This window comes from Penicilliopsis zonata (assembly GCF_001890105.1).
Source record: "Penicilliopsis zonata CBS 506.65 unplaced genomic scaffold ASPZOscaffold_1, whole genome shotgun sequence".
NCBI classification, from domain to species: Eukaryota; Fungi; Ascomycota; class Eurotiomycetes; order Eurotiales; family Aspergillaceae; genus Penicilliopsis; species Penicilliopsis zonata.
Window position 1 is genome coordinate 297996 of NW_019208911.1, and position 15218 is coordinate 313213.

At 52.1% G+C, this 15218-nt stretch overlaps 9 protein-coding genes across 9 annotated transcripts; 5 read left to right on the forward strand and 4 right to left on the reverse strand.

Moving 5' to 3' along the window:
• Nucleotides 1-71: 71 nt before the first annotated feature.
• ASPZODRAFT_155669 (hypothetical protein) lies at nt 72-1228 on the forward strand (the record flags this gene model as incomplete). Its single annotated transcript, XM_022726237.1, has 4 exons — nt 72-114; nt 398-791; nt 857-973; nt 1033-1228. The coding sequence occupies 4 exons, from the start codon at nt 72-74 to the stop codon at nt 1040-1042; spliced, it is 564 nt and encodes a 187-aa protein (XP_022585039.1). The 3' UTR covers nt 1043-1228.
• Nucleotides 1229-1631: 403 nt separating this feature from the next.
• ASPZODRAFT_21090 (hypothetical protein) lies at nt 1632-2601 on the forward strand (the record flags this gene model as incomplete). Its single annotated transcript, XM_022727719.1, has 2 exons — nt 1632-2278; nt 2366-2601. The coding sequence occupies 2 exons, from the start codon at nt 1632-1634 to the stop codon at nt 2370-2372; spliced, it is 654 nt and encodes a 217-aa protein (XP_022585040.1). The 3' UTR covers nt 2373-2601.
• A 236-nt stretch (nt 2602-2837) lies between these two features.
• ASPZODRAFT_199168 (hypothetical protein) lies at nt 2838-3772 on the forward strand. Its single transcript, XM_022727500.1, has one exon. It carries the CDS (start codon nt 3098-3100, stop codon nt 3473-3475), a length of 378 nt encoding a protein of 125 aa, XP_022585041.1. The 5' UTR covers nt 2838-3097; the 3' UTR covers nt 3476-3772.
• On the reverse strand, nt 3658-6519 carry ASPZODRAFT_57173 (hypothetical protein; the record flags this gene model as incomplete). The annotated part of the gene is made up of 4 exons (XM_022728669.1): nt 3658-3715; nt 3779-3945; nt 4004-6142; nt 6217-6519. The coding sequence occupies 4 exons, from the start codon at nt 6517-6519 to the stop codon at nt 3658-3660; spliced, it is 2667 nt and encodes an 888-aa protein (XP_022585042.1).
• A 283-nt stretch (nt 6520-6802) lies between these two features.
• On the forward strand, nt 6803-7589 carry ASPZODRAFT_148026 (hypothetical protein; the record flags this gene model as incomplete). Its single annotated transcript, XM_022725315.1, has 5 exons — nt 6803-6868; nt 6939-7039; nt 7098-7142; nt 7207-7398; nt 7460-7589. The coding sequence occupies 5 exons, from the start codon at nt 6803-6805 to the stop codon at nt 7587-7589; spliced, it is 534 nt and encodes a 177-aa protein (XP_022585043.1).
• Nucleotides 7502-8796, reverse strand: ASPZODRAFT_200556 (hypothetical protein). Its single transcript, XM_022727520.1, has 2 exons — nt 8393-8796; nt 7502-8325 (listed from the first exon to the last, which is right to left on the reverse strand). Exons 1-2 carry the CDS (start codon nt 8647-8649, stop codon nt 7752-7754), a joined length of 831 nt encoding a protein of 276 aa, XP_022585044.1. The 5' UTR covers nt 8650-8796; the 3' UTR covers nt 7502-7751.
• ASPZODRAFT_200027 (hypothetical protein) lies at nt 8336-10140 on the forward strand. The gene is made up of 2 exons (XM_022727514.1): nt 8336-8656; nt 8977-10140. The coding sequence occupies exons 1-2, from the start codon at nt 8648-8650 to the stop codon at nt 9946-9948; spliced, it is 981 nt and encodes a 326-aa protein (XP_022585045.1). The 5' UTR covers nt 8336-8647; the 3' UTR covers nt 9949-10140.
• A 28-nt stretch (nt 10141-10168) lies between these two features.
• ASPZODRAFT_148029 (hypothetical protein) lies at nt 10169-11106 on the reverse strand (the record flags this gene model as incomplete). The annotated part of the gene is made up of 2 exons (XM_022725316.1): nt 10169-10332; nt 10395-11106. The coding sequence occupies 2 exons, from the start codon at nt 11104-11106 to the stop codon at nt 10169-10171; spliced, it is 876 nt and encodes a 291-aa protein (XP_022585046.1).
• Nucleotides 11107-11803: 697 nt separating this feature from the next.
• ASPZODRAFT_126421 (hypothetical protein) lies at nt 11804-14828 on the reverse strand. Its single transcript, XM_022721492.1, has 3 exons — nt 14122-14828; nt 13868-14041; nt 11804-13811 (listed from the first exon to the last, which is right to left on the reverse strand). The coding sequence occupies exons 1-3, from the start codon at nt 14456-14458 to the stop codon at nt 11845-11847; spliced, it is 2478 nt and encodes an 825-aa protein (XP_022585047.1). The 5' UTR covers nt 14459-14828; the 3' UTR covers nt 11804-11844.
• Between the last annotated feature and the right edge of the window lie 390 nt (nt 14829-15218).

Genomic DNA, 15218 nt, shown 5'->3' on the forward strand with positions numbered 1-15218 from the left:
AAGAAGGCAGAAGAAAGAAAGGCGATTTTGCCGCAGAGCAGCGCTAGTCCCGATTGGGCAGAGAGCAAGCAATGAGTGGCCCGGGCGCTTCAGCCCTACCGCACGGTCTGATTGGTGCGTTGCTTCCCCCGCAAGGAACGACAAAGCCGAGACGACGACAGAATCGCCTTGGACAATATCCCTTGACAGAAGCATTAATCTTTCATTATCAAAGGGTTTGTCAAAGGAATCCGAGACTGATTGTTTGGCCATATCTATTGTTTTGGCTTAGGATCTACCAATCATATATAAATTCACCATGGTATGGCATCGCTGCCCCTCATTTGCTGCCGTGTAGAGAGATGGGGGGGTTCAGAGCAGGAATTACTAACAAGTGGTCATAAAAAGTCTGAAACAGGTCTTCCAACTGGCTGGGAAGTCAGGCACTCAAACACGAAGAGCCTTCCCTACTACTTCAACCCCGCTACGAAAGAGTCGCGCTGGGAGCCCCCCGCAGAGACCGACACGGAAAAGCTCAAGGTCTACATGGCAACCCACCACAGCACACCGGCGGCGCGTGGTGACCTGGCCGGCCAGAGTGATGGGAAAATCCGCTGCAGCCATCTGCTCGTCAAGCATAGAGATAGCAGACGGCCCAGCAGCTGGAGGGAGGCCGAGATCACACGGTCAAAAGAGGAGGCCATTGAGATCCTTCGCGGCCATGAGCAGCGTATCCAGTCTGGCGAAGTCAGTCTGGGAGATGTCGCTGTGTCGGAGTCTGACTGCAGCAGTGCTCGGAAGAAGGGCGATCTGTATGTGCCTCTCTTGCCCTATTGATTACCTACATAGAACGGTAGCTCACTAAATGCTCTAAAAGGGGGTTCTTCGGACGCGGTGAGATGCAAAAGGAGTTCGAAGACGCTGCGTTTGCTCTCCAGCCCGGTCAAGTAAGCGGAATTGTTGACACAGCGTCGGGGGTCCACCTTATTGAGCGGTACGTCTCCTCCCTCCACTGGGAGTAAATATAAGCTAATCGAGGTATTTTTGGTACAGTGTGCAGTAGCCAAAATGGAGGAATACCCTTTCTTTCGACGGAGATTAGTGTCTTGACAAGATCAGAATTGCATGCTATATGTCTGCGTTCTCAATCAATTATCCCGCCATGAGTATATAGCTATTTGCTATTATGGAAATGTTTACATCAGGATTAATATAGTCAACAGACACAAAATCGAACTCTTGTTTGAAAATAAAGCCTTCCCCTGCCTTCTTGTTCACTTTCCTGTCCCTCCATCCTTCTGTGGCCTTGGAGAGTGAGAGTTCCCCTTAGGGGTGACTTCTAATTGGTTTTTTAGAGAAAACAGCTACTCTCACTGATGAGACCTATCTCCTATTCACTGATTACTTTTCTAATCAGAGCATGTTTGCACCGGTCAGGTTACCCCCTTCTATTTTTTTTATTTTGCCTTCTTCTCTTGCTTTTTCTCTTTCTCTTCTATCATGTCGATTAAAATTTTCACATAAGGAGACTCCTTATATCCTTATTGAAACCAGCAACTTACCCTTTCCCTTTCACAGTAAGTGCACCCTTTGGTATAGTATGACTGTCTTGATCTAAACAATGACAGGTCCTGCAGCCCTTTTAGCTCGCGATGGCGATCTGGGGCAGACGCCCTGGAGAGGTCGAGATCCCTCGGGCCTTTGCCCTCCCCAGTCATCTTCGCAGCGTCCTCCCCATGCAGATGCAGATGGACTTCATGATCATCCAGCAGAACGCGGGCGTTGTGTACTGCGATATCAAGACTCTCCGGTTCAAGTGGCGCAACCGCTTTCGCTACATGTGCTCCAAGAAAGACATGGACAAGTGGGACGAGCACCTCTGCACCGTCGACCGTCTCGTTCTTTGGGCCAAGACCCATAACATCCACGATCCCACGATGACTCCCGTCCCCAAGATCCCTGCCGAGACTGTGAAACTTTACCCCGACTGGGCCACCTACGACCAATTTGCCGCCGACTATGTCGAGTTCCTTGAAAAGTTCATCAAGGGCTCCTACAAGATCTGGCGCGACTCTAAGGAGTACGTCGAAATGGTCGTCGCAACCTGCGGTATGAACCGGATGGACCATGCTGAATGGGAAGATTGGTGGACCAACACCTTCCTGCACGAGATGAGCAAGTTTGAGGACTCTCTCAAAGGACTGGTCCTTCCTTGCTGGGAAGACCTTATCAAGGAGCTCATCGAGGTTGTCTCTGCAACTGTCGATCAGCCCAAGCTGGTTCTGGATCAGATTATCAAGTGAGTATCTTTACTTTTTCTATTAATAGAGACAACAGAGAGAAGAAGAAGAAGAAGAAGAAGAAGAAGAAGGTTAACCTATTGTAGGGACTAGATTTGGGGACCTCTCACTTGTCCATATTGACAATTACCCTCGATATGGCTTCTCTTGATGGCGCCAGGTCGACTTCCTTTGTATCTATCTGACTGATAAACCGCTTCGTTGGTTGAATTGGATGGTTTGCAACCAAGGTCTCGGGTCGTCTGGCTGTTTTTAATGACTTATGGGCCACGATCATGTCAATAATGACTTATGCCAAACACTTGCTTTTGAAATCATAGACAATAGGATTCTCAATCTGTAACCTAGCATCTAGACGTGTTAATTATTAGGCCGAAAGTTCAACATCAGCCACAAATTATCAATTCACGGTCCCGAAGGACTGGTATAGTTCTGCCTAAGAAGGATAATCCTTACACTGTAGCTCTCTTCACCATCTGTGCTTCTAGCCTAGTTTCTCTTAACAATAAAAGAGATTAATATTCATTCACTAGATCTCTTTGTTCATTTTCTTTGCTGAGATGGATAATCCTATTATATTCTCTATGGCTTTGTCCTCTATGTTCAGCATAACAAAGATAATACTTGGAGAATAATATATCATTGTTCACTTTTACTGCCCTTTCTGACGTTGATGTCTTATTTTGATCAAAATCCCTTGTGACTATCTAAGAGTTTTCTATTTAGCTAAATCTATGGAGGAAAGAGGATCTCACAGGGATATACTCTTACCATCACCTCTATATTGACTATCTTGTCCCCATTACATCAAGTCAACCATGTGTATTTACTGGGTCTGCAAATACCTTCTCTGCGGTTGCATCTGGGACGATTCAGCTATAACATGTTCCAAGGAATTAGGATGTACGGACCTGCGCATGGTCCAGGTCCAGATTCCGGACCACAAATGCGAAGAATGTCATGCTAGAGATAGGACACTCATCGATGATACAGCGGGTGGTCTTGTCAACGCAGATGGCGAGCACAGCAAAGTTGATTTTAGGGCTATCGAGTTCGTCGAGATGGATCTCTCGCGGGTCTGTGATGCTGTGCACAAGCGGGATAAGATACGACGGGGCCGGACTTATGAAGATGAGGATGAGATGGAGGGAGAGGGATATGAAGCTGGGACAGGAAGTGATTATAGTAAAGAGTAAACAGCTAGAGAAATTTTGGCGAGATAGTTGATTTCAGACTGCCTTCGGTGATAAAAATTTGTAAAAATCATCGAAATAATTGGATTTAAAAGTTCTTTGATGCTGTGATTGAATTTTGTATGGAAATATTAAAATCGCCTTGTGAACATCACCACTGGATTCGCTTCTATCCATAGCCATGATTATAAGCATGTATTGAGTCGTTCTAAACGTGAGGTGATGGCGTCAATGACCGCGGATCTATTGTGGGCGTGAAATTAGCACCTCAGCTTCCATACCATAGAAGCAGATAGATAGACATACTCTCGTTCAACCATTTTCATGGCATCGGCAATTTTAGCTCGCTGCAGCCTCTGGGGAACCTTTGGTTGAGCCCCTGAAGCGGCTGGACTGCTGGGTTCAGGCGACACAGAAGCTCTCGATGCGATAGTCTTGGCTTCGGCAAGCATCTCCTCTGCAATGGATTTGACCTACAATGGCCGTGAGCAAATTGGTGCTGAACAATCGTGGAGAAAAACATAAACTAACCATTTCCAATCGATATGAGAGGTCTGGCCCCCTCTCTCGTCCTTCCTCTTTCTCTTTACCTTCTGCGAACGATACAGAAAGCGTATCCACTTCGGCAACCCAGGCCTTTTCCTTTTCGCTGAGCGGGCGGCCACCGGACTTGTACAGCTTGGAACGGAGTCGCTCATATCTCTGCACAAGTTGTTCTTGTCTGTCCTTGGCAGCTTGCAGTCGCTTGTCCAACGCCTCACCGCTCCGAGAGCCCTCCTTCCTCTGTCCATCTTCGCCGATCTCACTAGATACACCTCGGATCCGTTCGGCCACATCGGTGAGTTGTTTCAATTGGTCCCGCATCTCGCCTTGTAACCGCTCGCAACGCCGGAATAGATCCGACGCCGCGCGTTCGAGAACATTTGTGTGAGCGGACAGCATCCGATGGGCGGCGGCAACCAAGTCTAAAGTTGCTGGAGAGAGGCGGACTTGTTCTTTGAGCGTGTGCCGCTGACGATGAGGAACCTGCTTGTCTACAAACAATTCCAGGGGGGAAGCGGAGTAGAAGATAGCAGGGACCTGATACGGTAGCCGGCGCGGGGGTAAGATGGGTGATCCAGGAACCTGGCTAGTCGCATCCAGGCGTCGTAATTCAGCAACAGACGGGAAAGAAGTCTCAGGAGCATCGAGAATAGCTGCATATGGCTGGGAAGAGCGGAAAGTCAACAACAGATAGCCGAGGTCGTAGTCGTAAAATACCAGAGGAGACGCTAGATGGGTAGATCCATTGGCTCCGGTGGTAGGGCCATCCTCATCACTGACTTGAAGAACCCGTTCGCTTGAAGATGTGGAGCCTTCACACAAGACTTGCAAGCGGAAAGCAGATCCAGAGGTATCCTCGGATTGTAATTCTGCCTCCAACCGCTGCACCCACGACGAAAGCGAGATGAACGAAACACCACTTGTGGATGTAACGAAGAAGCCGTATTGGGAGTGGACATCTCTCGAGAACATGGGCCAAGAGCTCGGCTGTTGGAAGCCTTGCTTGACGGTATCCAACGACTCAACCAAAACTAGGTCTGAGGGTTCGGAGAGCGGAGTCCTGAAAGCGTTTATTTTAGCCTTGGGCAGCCACTGGCCTTCAACTCCATCGAGCTCCAGGCAAATGTGGACTCTGCCGGTCCCGGTTGACAGACAGATGAGGGTAGCGGACAACTTGTCCTCTGAGCTCTGGTCCAAGGCTAGCTCCTCTTCTTCTCCCAACATAAGATCGTCGAGGTCGGCTTTGGCAGGGACGACTAATAAATCGCAGAGATCCAGGTCATCGATTTCATCACCTGTATCGAAGCGGAACGGGCCTTGCATTCTAGGGATTGCACTCGGAATGGCGGGCCGAACAAAAATGTCTGCTCCAGAGAGCGTTTCGTGATTCGCGGGAGCGAACAGCGGCTCCTGGCTATCGATTTCCTTCAGCCATTCATACTGTTGACGACACGCAGTTAATTCCTCTTCCAGCTCTTCAGGATCCTGCTCCAAGGCAGAAAGCTTCGGAACAATCGCCGAAGAGAGCGCAGGGACCGTAGTCGAGGGTGCCTGCCATTTGGATGGCAGTAGCGGACAAAGAGCATACAAGTCGCCGGGCTTCATGGCAACCCAGAGCGTCATCGGTGCCCAGGCGTTCTCTCCGTCACTGCCAGTACCCCCGAAACAAGCCGAAGCGACCTCCATATCGATCATATCGGCAGAGAAACCCTTGTTCTTTCCGAATCCAGACGGGGCAAAGTCCTGGTCGGAAGACGTCCCATCCACGAGCTTCTTCAGATCAATAGCAAGCGTCGGCCGGTCAAAAGACCATTGATTGTTCCTGTCAAGCTCCCACACACGTACAGCGGCATCTGTAGTGATAGTCACAATGCAAGCACTAAGGTTACTGTAGAGCCCCAGCGGATGCCATACTGCGGACACCACAGGTGCTTCAGGGATAACGTGCGTCGTAGGGCCCAGCTGGTACGTCTTGACTCGGATAGGTGAGTTGTCTGTGCCCGAGAGATGTGAAGAGTCGGGAATGACCGAGATATGAACTGTGTGATCTGTGATAATCGCCAGGAATGAACCATTCGGGGAAGGGAGTATCTGTCTAATCTGGCTATAAACTGGCACGTTTAACACCTGCAAAAACCCCCACCGCATTAGCTGGAGATCCACGACCCAAAAAGGCTGCATAGGAGTCAGCAGAGACGTACCCGATAATGGACCTTCCCTTCGCTAGCTGCCTGAGAAGCCTGGGGGTTCTTCTCAGATGCCTTTCCCTGTTTCCATTCGTCTTTGAGTCTTGTCAGGTTCGACCACCGAATCTGATTGTCCACCACCACAAACACTTCATTGCCCCGTCTGGCCAGCGTCTTCACGGGGCCTACGTAGTCGCCTTCTCTTCCGCCATTCTGCTGCTCCCGATTCGCCCCCTTGGCAGCAGAGCTAGAGAAGAGAGCAGCGCCGGGAGAAGGGCGGCAGAGCCAGGGTGGAGTGTAGCTGAGCACCTTGGGCATCGTTGAGGCAAACGAGGAATAAAAACACGCAGTGCTGAGTCGACAGCCGTAATACAGTCAAATTTATTGGAAAGCGCCCATAACAACGCCCTTCTCAAAGAACTGGAACGTGCTGAACTTGAGCAAAGAGAGATCCGTAGATGCGCACTGGGAAATTTGAATGTCGCGCGGCGGAAGCTATCCGCCGAAAGCGCGCCAAGCATGGGAGCTCTCTACCTTCACCTCCAGACTTCACTCGACGTTCACACCGTATATACGGACAGACGTCGACATTCGAGGCACAATGGTTTTGCAACGAGAGGCGACTATTGATCGGCTGGATAGACCTAGCGCCTACTATGTAGGAAAGGTGTGTAATTTTTCTTCTGCCGATGTCGAGTGATGACGAGAAGGACGGTGGGCTGACGGTCGACCGCCAGAACAAGAAGCGAAGATATAATTCAGACCGGGATGATGCCGACCGACAAGACGACCCAACGTCGTCGTTGAAGAACGCCACTACTCTCTATGTTGGCAATCTGTAGGAAGACGAGACGGTTGGATCATTTATCGGGGTGCCTGTGCTGACAGGTGTCTAGCTCCTTCTACACCACTGAGGAACAGATCCATGAGCTGTTTGCGAAGTAAGTTGAATCGATTCTTCTTGATTTTTGATGGGTAATTTACATATCTTTCCTTTTATTGTAGGTGTGGTGAAATCAAACGCCTCGTTATGGGCCTCGATCGGTTTCATAAGACCCCCTGTGGCTTCTGCTTCGTCGAGTACTACAACCACCAAGACGCGCTGGACTGCCTAAAATACATTGGAGGGACAAAGCTGGATGAGAGAATTATCCGAACAGACCTTGATCCGGGGTTTGAGGAGGGTCGGCAATACGGGTACGCTTGAGCACTGCTGAGAGATGACTGTCAGGCTGCTAACCGTCGTGCTTGCGATTAGTCGTGGAAAATCCGGTGGTCAAGTCCGTGACGAATACAGAGAAGAATACGACCCTGGGCGTGGAGGCTATGGTCGGGCATACGAGGAACAACGCAAACGAGAGGAAGAGGACTACGGTAAAGGTAGGTGAAGTTGAAGTGAAGAATTATTTTGGTCTATAGGCGCAAAGACGGCGTGTATACTACGGTCATCTCTTATCGAACGGTACATCTATCACCAAAAGAAGGGGAGGAAAGATCTACCTGATACCCAATCAAAAAACATCATTCATATCCTTCCAAAAATTTCCTGTTCATGTTCTCTTCCCCACAGCGTCTTTCACCTGACGGAGCCACCAAGAATGGATGCGAGCGTCGTCAGTCAACTCGGGGTGGAAGCTTGTCCCGAAAACATTCCCCTGTCTAACCGCGACAATGTCGCCGGTTTCCTTCTCGGCATTGATATTCTTGCCCTCGCTGGCTAGCCTGGCAGCCCTTCCAGAGAGTGTCGCCAGAACTTGCACATGATCCTCCATCATGGCTCTGGCCGACTGGTCCTTTGCCTGGCGTGACGGCGCTACCACCGTCTCGTCTCGCTCGTTTTCCTCGACTTGAATGCCTTGGTGGTGTGGAAGGATCTTCTCAACAACCGGGGCCCGAATGAAGACTGCCGGGTAGGAGGGCTCTTCCCCTCGCTGGCCATCCGAGTTCAGGAACGGCAATTCTAGCGGTACTTGGAAACTTTCTGTCTGTCGGCCGAAGTGGTTTCGATTGACACGAACATCCAGACCCCCAATGAGCTCCTGCCCTCCTTTCTTGGTCCGATTCGCAGACTCTGATAATAAGATAAGACCAGCACAAGTTCCCCAAGTTGGTTTGCGATGGACCCTGCGATAAGGACAGCCGCCGTCAGCCTTGAAACACGCAACGCTACCACCAAGGGGCTGCTACTTACTTCACAAAGTCCCTCAAGGGCTCCAGCATGTTGGACCGCGCCGCGACCAAGGACATTGTCGTGCTCTCGCCCCCCGGCAAGATGAGGGCGTCACATCTCTCCAACTCGGGCGGGGTCCGCACCTCGATGAACTCCCAGTGATCATCAAACGACGGGTTTTCTTCCGCCAAGCGGGCTGCAGCCTTCTTGAGCAACTGAATATGCTCTATAAAGGCGCCTTGCAGGGCCAGAACACCCACCGTGATCCCGGTCATCATGCTGCTTGTGAGTCAAAACACCCTTTCCATCGCCGCCTTCATTATCATCTTCCCGGATCTACCGGATTATCGACGGCCCGCTCTTATCGGCACGTGCTGCCCCTCCTTGTACTCCGGAGACTCCGTATTCTGTAGGTATTTAGAAGCACTTTCTGTACATGATTTCTCTTTTTAATGATATGATTATGGCGTTATGAGCTACGAAACGATTTAGCATTTCCTATCCAGCGTTGATTTATATACGACTTGATTACAACTACGAACAGCCCTTGTTTATAGCTGTTGACATCCAGAATGGCTGACGAGCACGCTCTACCCATTCTGCAGCGGTGGTACATTGACACTCGGTCGTTGACGTCGGAGACGTCGTTGTTGCCTCTGCTGGAGACTCTCCAACCGACGGATCAGGAGAAAGTGAAGAAATACTATCACCTGGCAGACCGGCACATGTCACTCGCATCGAATCTGCTTAAATACCTCTTCATCCACAGGGCGTGCCGGATACCATGGCATGCGGTCAGCATCAGTCAGACCCCGGCACCACACCACCGCCCGTGTTTCATCCCACCGGCGGATGGGAAGAGTCTTCCCAGCATTGAATTCAACGTCAGCCATCAGGCGTCCATGGTTGCCCTCGCGGGGACCATTATCTCGCCATCTCCTGACAAAGAAACTCTCCAATCGACACCACAGGTTGGGATTGACATCACCTGTGTGGACGAGCCTTCTCGACGCGGCCGACGAGATCAAATCACCACGTCGAAAGGACTGGAAGAGTTTGTGGATATCTTCTCCGAGGTGTTTTCCCCGCTCGAGCTCGGAACGATCAAGAAGACCCCGGCGCATGCCAATCCCGCCAACAACCTACAAGACACGATCGACGCCCAGATCCGCCTGTTCTACACCTACTGGGCGCTGAAAGAAGCCTACATCAAGATGACGGGCGAAGCGCTGCTCGCACCCTGGCTCCGCGAATTGGAGTTCACCGACGTGGTGGCTCCAGACCCGGTCGACAGCTTGACGGGAGAGGACGGCGACGACGAGAGCTTATCCTGGGGGCGCGCCTATACGGGGGTTCAGACCTGGCTACACAAGGAAAAAGTGACGGATGTCCGGGTGGAAGTGGTGGCGTTCGAGCAGGATTACCTTGTCGCCACTGCTGCTAGGGGCGGAACCATCGGGGCCTTGCCATCATCTGATAATCACCCCGAGACGTGGGGAAGGCTTCGACGGATCGATATTGAGCGAGATGTCGCTCCTTGTGCGACGGGGACATGCAACTGTTTACGGACCACTTGACTTGGGTTGGTTGACTGAAGAAAATGGTAATATTATTCTAGGCTTCATAATAACCATAGTCCTCTGAGAACAGGGTATAAACCCCCTATGTACAGTATATGATCATTGCATCAGCTCGTCTATTCTATCATCCACTCGTCACGACCCAAAATAGCTGGGGGAGAAGAAAAACAAAGGGGGGTGGGAGAGAGAATAGGATGTAAATTAAAGGGTTCAAGGTTTAAATTTCGATTGCCGACGAGACTGCATTGGGAGCCGTGGTGATCTCCGATTTCTCTGCATGGGACATCTCAACGAGAGTGCTAAGCATCATCTCCTGGGTTGACTTGGTCAACTCGTTGACGTCGGCGGCTGTGAGACCTTTAGTACTGATAGGGGGGAGAACTATAAAGTAATCAGAAACACGTATATATATATATATATATAAATGTGAAGGACATTCTCACCCTTGATCTTGATGACCCCCGCATTGAAGCGCAGCGCCCGCGGCGACATGACATGCGAATAGTTCTCGACAACCACAGGGACGATGGGAACCTCGGCCTTGACGGCGAGATGGAAGGCGCCCTTCTTGAAGGGGAGCAGTTCCGGCTTGTCCGAGTAGCTACGGGTGCCCTCGGGAAAGATGAAGACGCTCTGGCGGTGGTTGCGGATCTCGTCGGCAGCGCCATCGACAGCCTTGACGGCCGTCTCGCGGTTGCCCCGGTCGATGAAGACGGTGCGCGACAGGGTCATAAACCAGCCAAGGAAGGGGATATTGCGCAGCGACTTCTTGGCCGTCACACTGCAGTACGGAGGAAAGATGGTGCCGAGCATGAGCACGTCCAGCTCCGTCTGGTGGTTACCGATGAACACCGCCGGCCTGGTGGTCAAATGCTCGACCCCCTCGACGATGTCGAAGCGCACGCCCGTCGTGTACCGCATCACCCACTTGAAGCTGCGCGCCGTCGCCCACTGCGACACCCGGCCGTACCCGACCAGCCGCAGCACGATCGAGGCCACCACACCGTATGTCGCACACAGGATCAATGAGCCGTACGCCGCCATACACCGCGCAACGAACGCGGCACGCGGGACCTTGCTGCCGAGCGCGAACAGCGACAGCGTCACGACAACGAACGAGCTGACGCCCGAGGCCAGGTAGGAGAAGATCGACATGGCGGGCAGCAGCAGCAGCAGCAGCACCGGCGGCGGCGACAGTTGCTGTGGTAGGTTCGGAGGAAACTATGGTCGTGCTATTATCTTCAACGTCCACTGGCCATGACCGGAGCGAGTCAGGGAATAGAGTCCTTGTGCTGTTGAACGTCTCGAGGAACAGCGGGCGGCCCAACGTCGAGATGATCTTGACGGTTCTGCTGGGCAGTTTCTCACCGCCTCAGTAGGTAGGTATACACTATGACTACATAGTACAGGTAACTCTTTTATATTTCATTTCATGTCTTTTAACACCAGAGCAGGATTAAGAATATTGATTGTGCAAGTCTGTCGACAGTCCTATGTTCATGAAACCATCGTCCAGCGCTATCGTCTCTCATATGCAGCCCAAGTACCGCTGGGGAGAAAAAAAAAAAAGAACCAACCCTCGCTAATGTACAAGCTCGTCACCGTCGTCGCTGAGAACGTGATGCCGGTAGACATGCTTCCATCTCATCTTTCTAACCAACCGGCCAGTAAAACGCCTCCGTAATGCTGATGCTCCGTGCGGGAAAATCGAGGAAAACAAAAACACAAGATAGAGAGAGAGAGAGAGAAAGAGAGAGAGACCCTATGTGAAGGCCAGGCCGTGAATGGAGGAGACCCAGGATGAATTTGGTAGAGGGGGGAAAAAAAAGAACGAGGCAAAAGGATAGATCGGGGTGTCATCCAAGAGAAAGAGTTTAGGCCATATCGTCATCGTCATCGTCCTCGTCGTCGAGAGCTTCCATTGCATCTTTGATGTACTGCGCCGCCTGCAAAGAGTGAGCATAAACAGAAAGAAAATAATGACCAATCTAAGAGAGAGAAGGGGAAGAGGGGGGAGACTACCTTAGGATCCAAGTTGAGGGCCGTGGTAAAATGTTTGATCGCGTTGGCTTTGTCCTGTAGCATCTTGTAAAGCTTACCCAAGAGGTAGTGGACGTTGGCTTCGTCCGGCGCCATGTCTTTCAGGATCTTCAGCTCTGCCAAGGCGAGCTTCAGTTCCTGCAGCTTCATCAAAGCCCGGGCCTTCCGGAAGCGAGCCAAGACCGAGTGAGGAGCGATTGAGCAGGCACGTCCGTATTGGATCAGGGCTGCCTTCGGGTTGTTCATCTTTTCGAGGACGAGGCCGATGCAGCAGATGAGGACGGCGTTTGTCGGGTTGATGCTCGCGGCGTTGCGGAAATGCTGTTCGGCAAAGTCCAGTTTGCCCATCTTGTCGTAGACGGTGCCCAGTCCGTACCAGGCATTGTAATGTCGGTTGTCGGCGCCGATGCCCTGGCGGTACGCATCCATGGCCTTGTCGTACTCCTCGTTGGCGACGTATTCATGGCCCTGTAAAGTGAAAGCATACGCAAAACGAGGGTCCAGCTGTGTCGCTCTCTTGAAGCACTTGAGGGCTTGGTCGTGGTCGCGTTGGTGGGAGAAGGAATTACCAATTGCACACCAGGCCTGGGGGGAGAGGCGGTCGACCTCCATCAGCTCATGCGCCAGATAGGCAAGTTCCACGTCGTTTTTCAAATGCCAGAGGACAGTCGAGTAAATCTCCATATCGTCCATGAGCGATGGCGCGAGCGCCCTAACCCGGAAGTAGTGTTTTTCCGCCTCTGCGTACATGGCCTGCTCGTAATATGCACGGCCGATCTGTGCCAGCACCCAAGGCGTCTCTCTCTGGGCCTGCGAGAGCGAACTGAAGATCTGGATGGACTCGGGGCACCTGTAGCGGCTGAGCGCAAAGGTTCCTGCTGCGAGCTTGGAAAACAGCTCTAGTATCCAGCCCAGAGCGTCAACACTTTTGGCTTGTTCGTTGGCTGCAGTCTTGAGGGAGGTGGTGGGGAGAGTGGCATGCACAGGAGGTATAGGACGATGCTCCTTGCTATCCGCCTCTGAGCTCTCGCTGAGATGCTTGCGATTCCCACTCACGACTCGACCCGCGTGGGAAGCCGCAGTGCGTCCCTTGACGCCCGTTGCCTTGACCTTTTTGAGCTCTCGCCCGTCTTTACCACCCAGGGTGCTGCTCGCCAGTTTGCTGGTGGTCGGCTTGATCTGATTGAAAAGGCGGACACTGCGTCGCTGCGGAGCTCCTGGTTCGGACGGCTGGGCCGGGTGAGCAACCTGGCCAGAGACGGTTCGTTTACGATCCCCTATCCGAGGAGCGGCATGTGCCTCTTTCTCTGCCTGGGCCAACAAGTGTTCCTCTGGTTCAACCCTGGCCCTTGTGCGTGATCTGATGCCTGTCGACTTCATCCTAGGCGGGGGTTCCATGGCGTACTCCACTCCCATCGGCTGGATAGTCCGATTCTTACGTGCCGGTGCCAGAGGGGGTTCCCAGGGACCCTCGTTGCTTTCCATGCCATTTGCAATGCGGAACTCATCCGACTCGCTGCTTTGAGCGCCGGGGGTCTCGGCACCTTCATTAATACCGGAAGCTCCCACCGACGCCACACTGACGGTGCTTCCATTCAACTTCTCCCACAATGCAGAGCTTCCATAGGTGGCCCCGACATCGTGCCGGGCAGAAGATGCCATGAACGGATCTGACGTGGGATTTGTGTGAGACTGCGCCTGCAAGGGCCCAGCAGACGCTTTGTCGATCGGCGAGTCAATGTCAAACTGAAAGTTTGCTGCTGCCATTGCAGCCAGCTCAGGGGTCAATTTGTAAATGTTTGGGACCCGGACGTTGACTCCTACAGCCAAAAGAACTTTAGATTCGATCCATAAAATGGACAACGGACAGACTTACCAGTCTCGCAAAGCCCGAGGAAAGCATCCCACATGAACGGATTCAGTTTCAAAGCCTCGACATAGCATTCCACCGCCTTGTTCAAATCCTTCTGCGCCTGCCACAGCTTTCCCTGCAGAGACAGAACCGCCGCTGCATCTGGTAGATGCTGTCTGCGTGTTTCATTGTGTTTGTCTAGAAAATTTCCAGATATTAGCAATCTGACTTGATGAAGATAGAGACCTTAGAACAGAAGATCTGCCGCGTATGCTTACTCCAGTGGTTTCTGGAAACCCAGAGGGGGCGGCTTCGCTCAAGCGCAGTAATCCCCTCGATATGTTTCCCCATATCCAAACACGCCTGGGCAAAAACATATGAGCAGCCCAAATGAGTGCCCCTGGACCCGGCGGTTCGACTGTAATCACAGGCAGCCTTCAGCTGCCCGTTCTGGAGGTAGCATAGCGCTAGGAGGTACGCCGCCTCCGAGGATCGCGGCTCGTGAGCGTAGAGGCGACCGGCGATGAAGAGCGCGTTGCGGACCATATTGTTGTCAAGATGGTAGTAGATGAGCTGCCTCATCTGGCTGGAAACGTGGGAGGTTGATGGCGACATGGTGTGCTGAGCTGGGCTTCGCGAAAGGAAAACCCGCTTTTCGAGGTAGAACAACGCAGGATTCGGAAATGAGCTTTAAAACCGATCAAAGAATATGTAATGTCAGGGTTCGTTTCGTAGGCGCATTAGGAGGATTCGCTCGTCTTGTCTCGTCGTGGTTGAAGGGGGGGAGGTGGTCTGGGAAGCAACGACACGATTTTGCAACGGCGAGAAGAACAGAAGAGAGAGAAGAAAGCGAACGTCTCTGAGAGGAACCAGCGCGCCTCTCTGCAGCTCCTTCAGGCTGTTTTTTTCACGCCTTCACCACCAGCGTCGAAGGTGAATACAGGTGCCTATTGAGGCCCGGTGAAAATGAATGACGTCCGGGAAAGCAGCAGCGCCCTTGAGTGAATAGCAGCTAGGAACGACCGCTCAGCGTGTCGATGCATATGGTATCAGGGGTCGAAGGGCGCCCAAATAGTCTCCTCTGCTCAATAAACGCGCCGGAGGGAGGGGGGTTGCGACCGCTGCGTGCCAGCTCTCGATCTCTTTGCTGATGCTGAGGGCGTTGTCGCTATCGTGATGTTTTGGGGGGAGCGTGGCTGGTGGAGGCGCGGCGAATGGGGCGTCGTCGTGGTGGGCAACGCCATTCCCTATCCGATTCTCTCTCTCCAACGTTCACTTCACCACGAGGGGCCACCGCGTGTCTTTGTCTCGCCTGTAGCCATCGTGGTTGGTATTGAAGGTTTATTTATTTGGAACTTGTCTATTGTCGTTCAGA

Bases quoted from the DNA above. Each gene is read 5' to 3' on its own strand.
- ASPZODRAFT_199168 (XM_022727500.1), top strand. From the start codon at position 3,098: ATGTGTATTTACTGGGTCTGCAAATACCTTCTCTGCGGTTGCATCTGG.
- ASPZODRAFT_200556 (XM_022727520.1), bottom strand. From the start codon at position 8,649: ATGATGACCGGGATCACGGTGGGTGTTCTGGCCCTGCAAGGCGCCTTT. The intron at 8,326-8,392 runs GTAAGTAGCAGC...TCCTTATCGCAG, and splicing joins CCCTTGAGGGACTTTGTGAA to GGTCCATCGCAAACCAACTT.
- ASPZODRAFT_126421 (XM_022721492.1), bottom strand. From the start codon at position 14,458: ATGTCGCCATCAACCTCCCACGTTTCCAGCCAGATGAGGCAGCTCATC. The intron at 14,042-14,121 runs GTAAGCATACGC...GAAATTTTCTAG, and splicing joins GGTTTCCAGAAACCACTGGA to ACAAACACAATGAAACACGC. The intron at 13,812-13,867 runs GTAAGTCTGTCC...TTTTGGCTGTAG, and splicing joins CCTCGGGCTTTGCGAGACTG to GAGTCAACGTCCGGGTCCCA.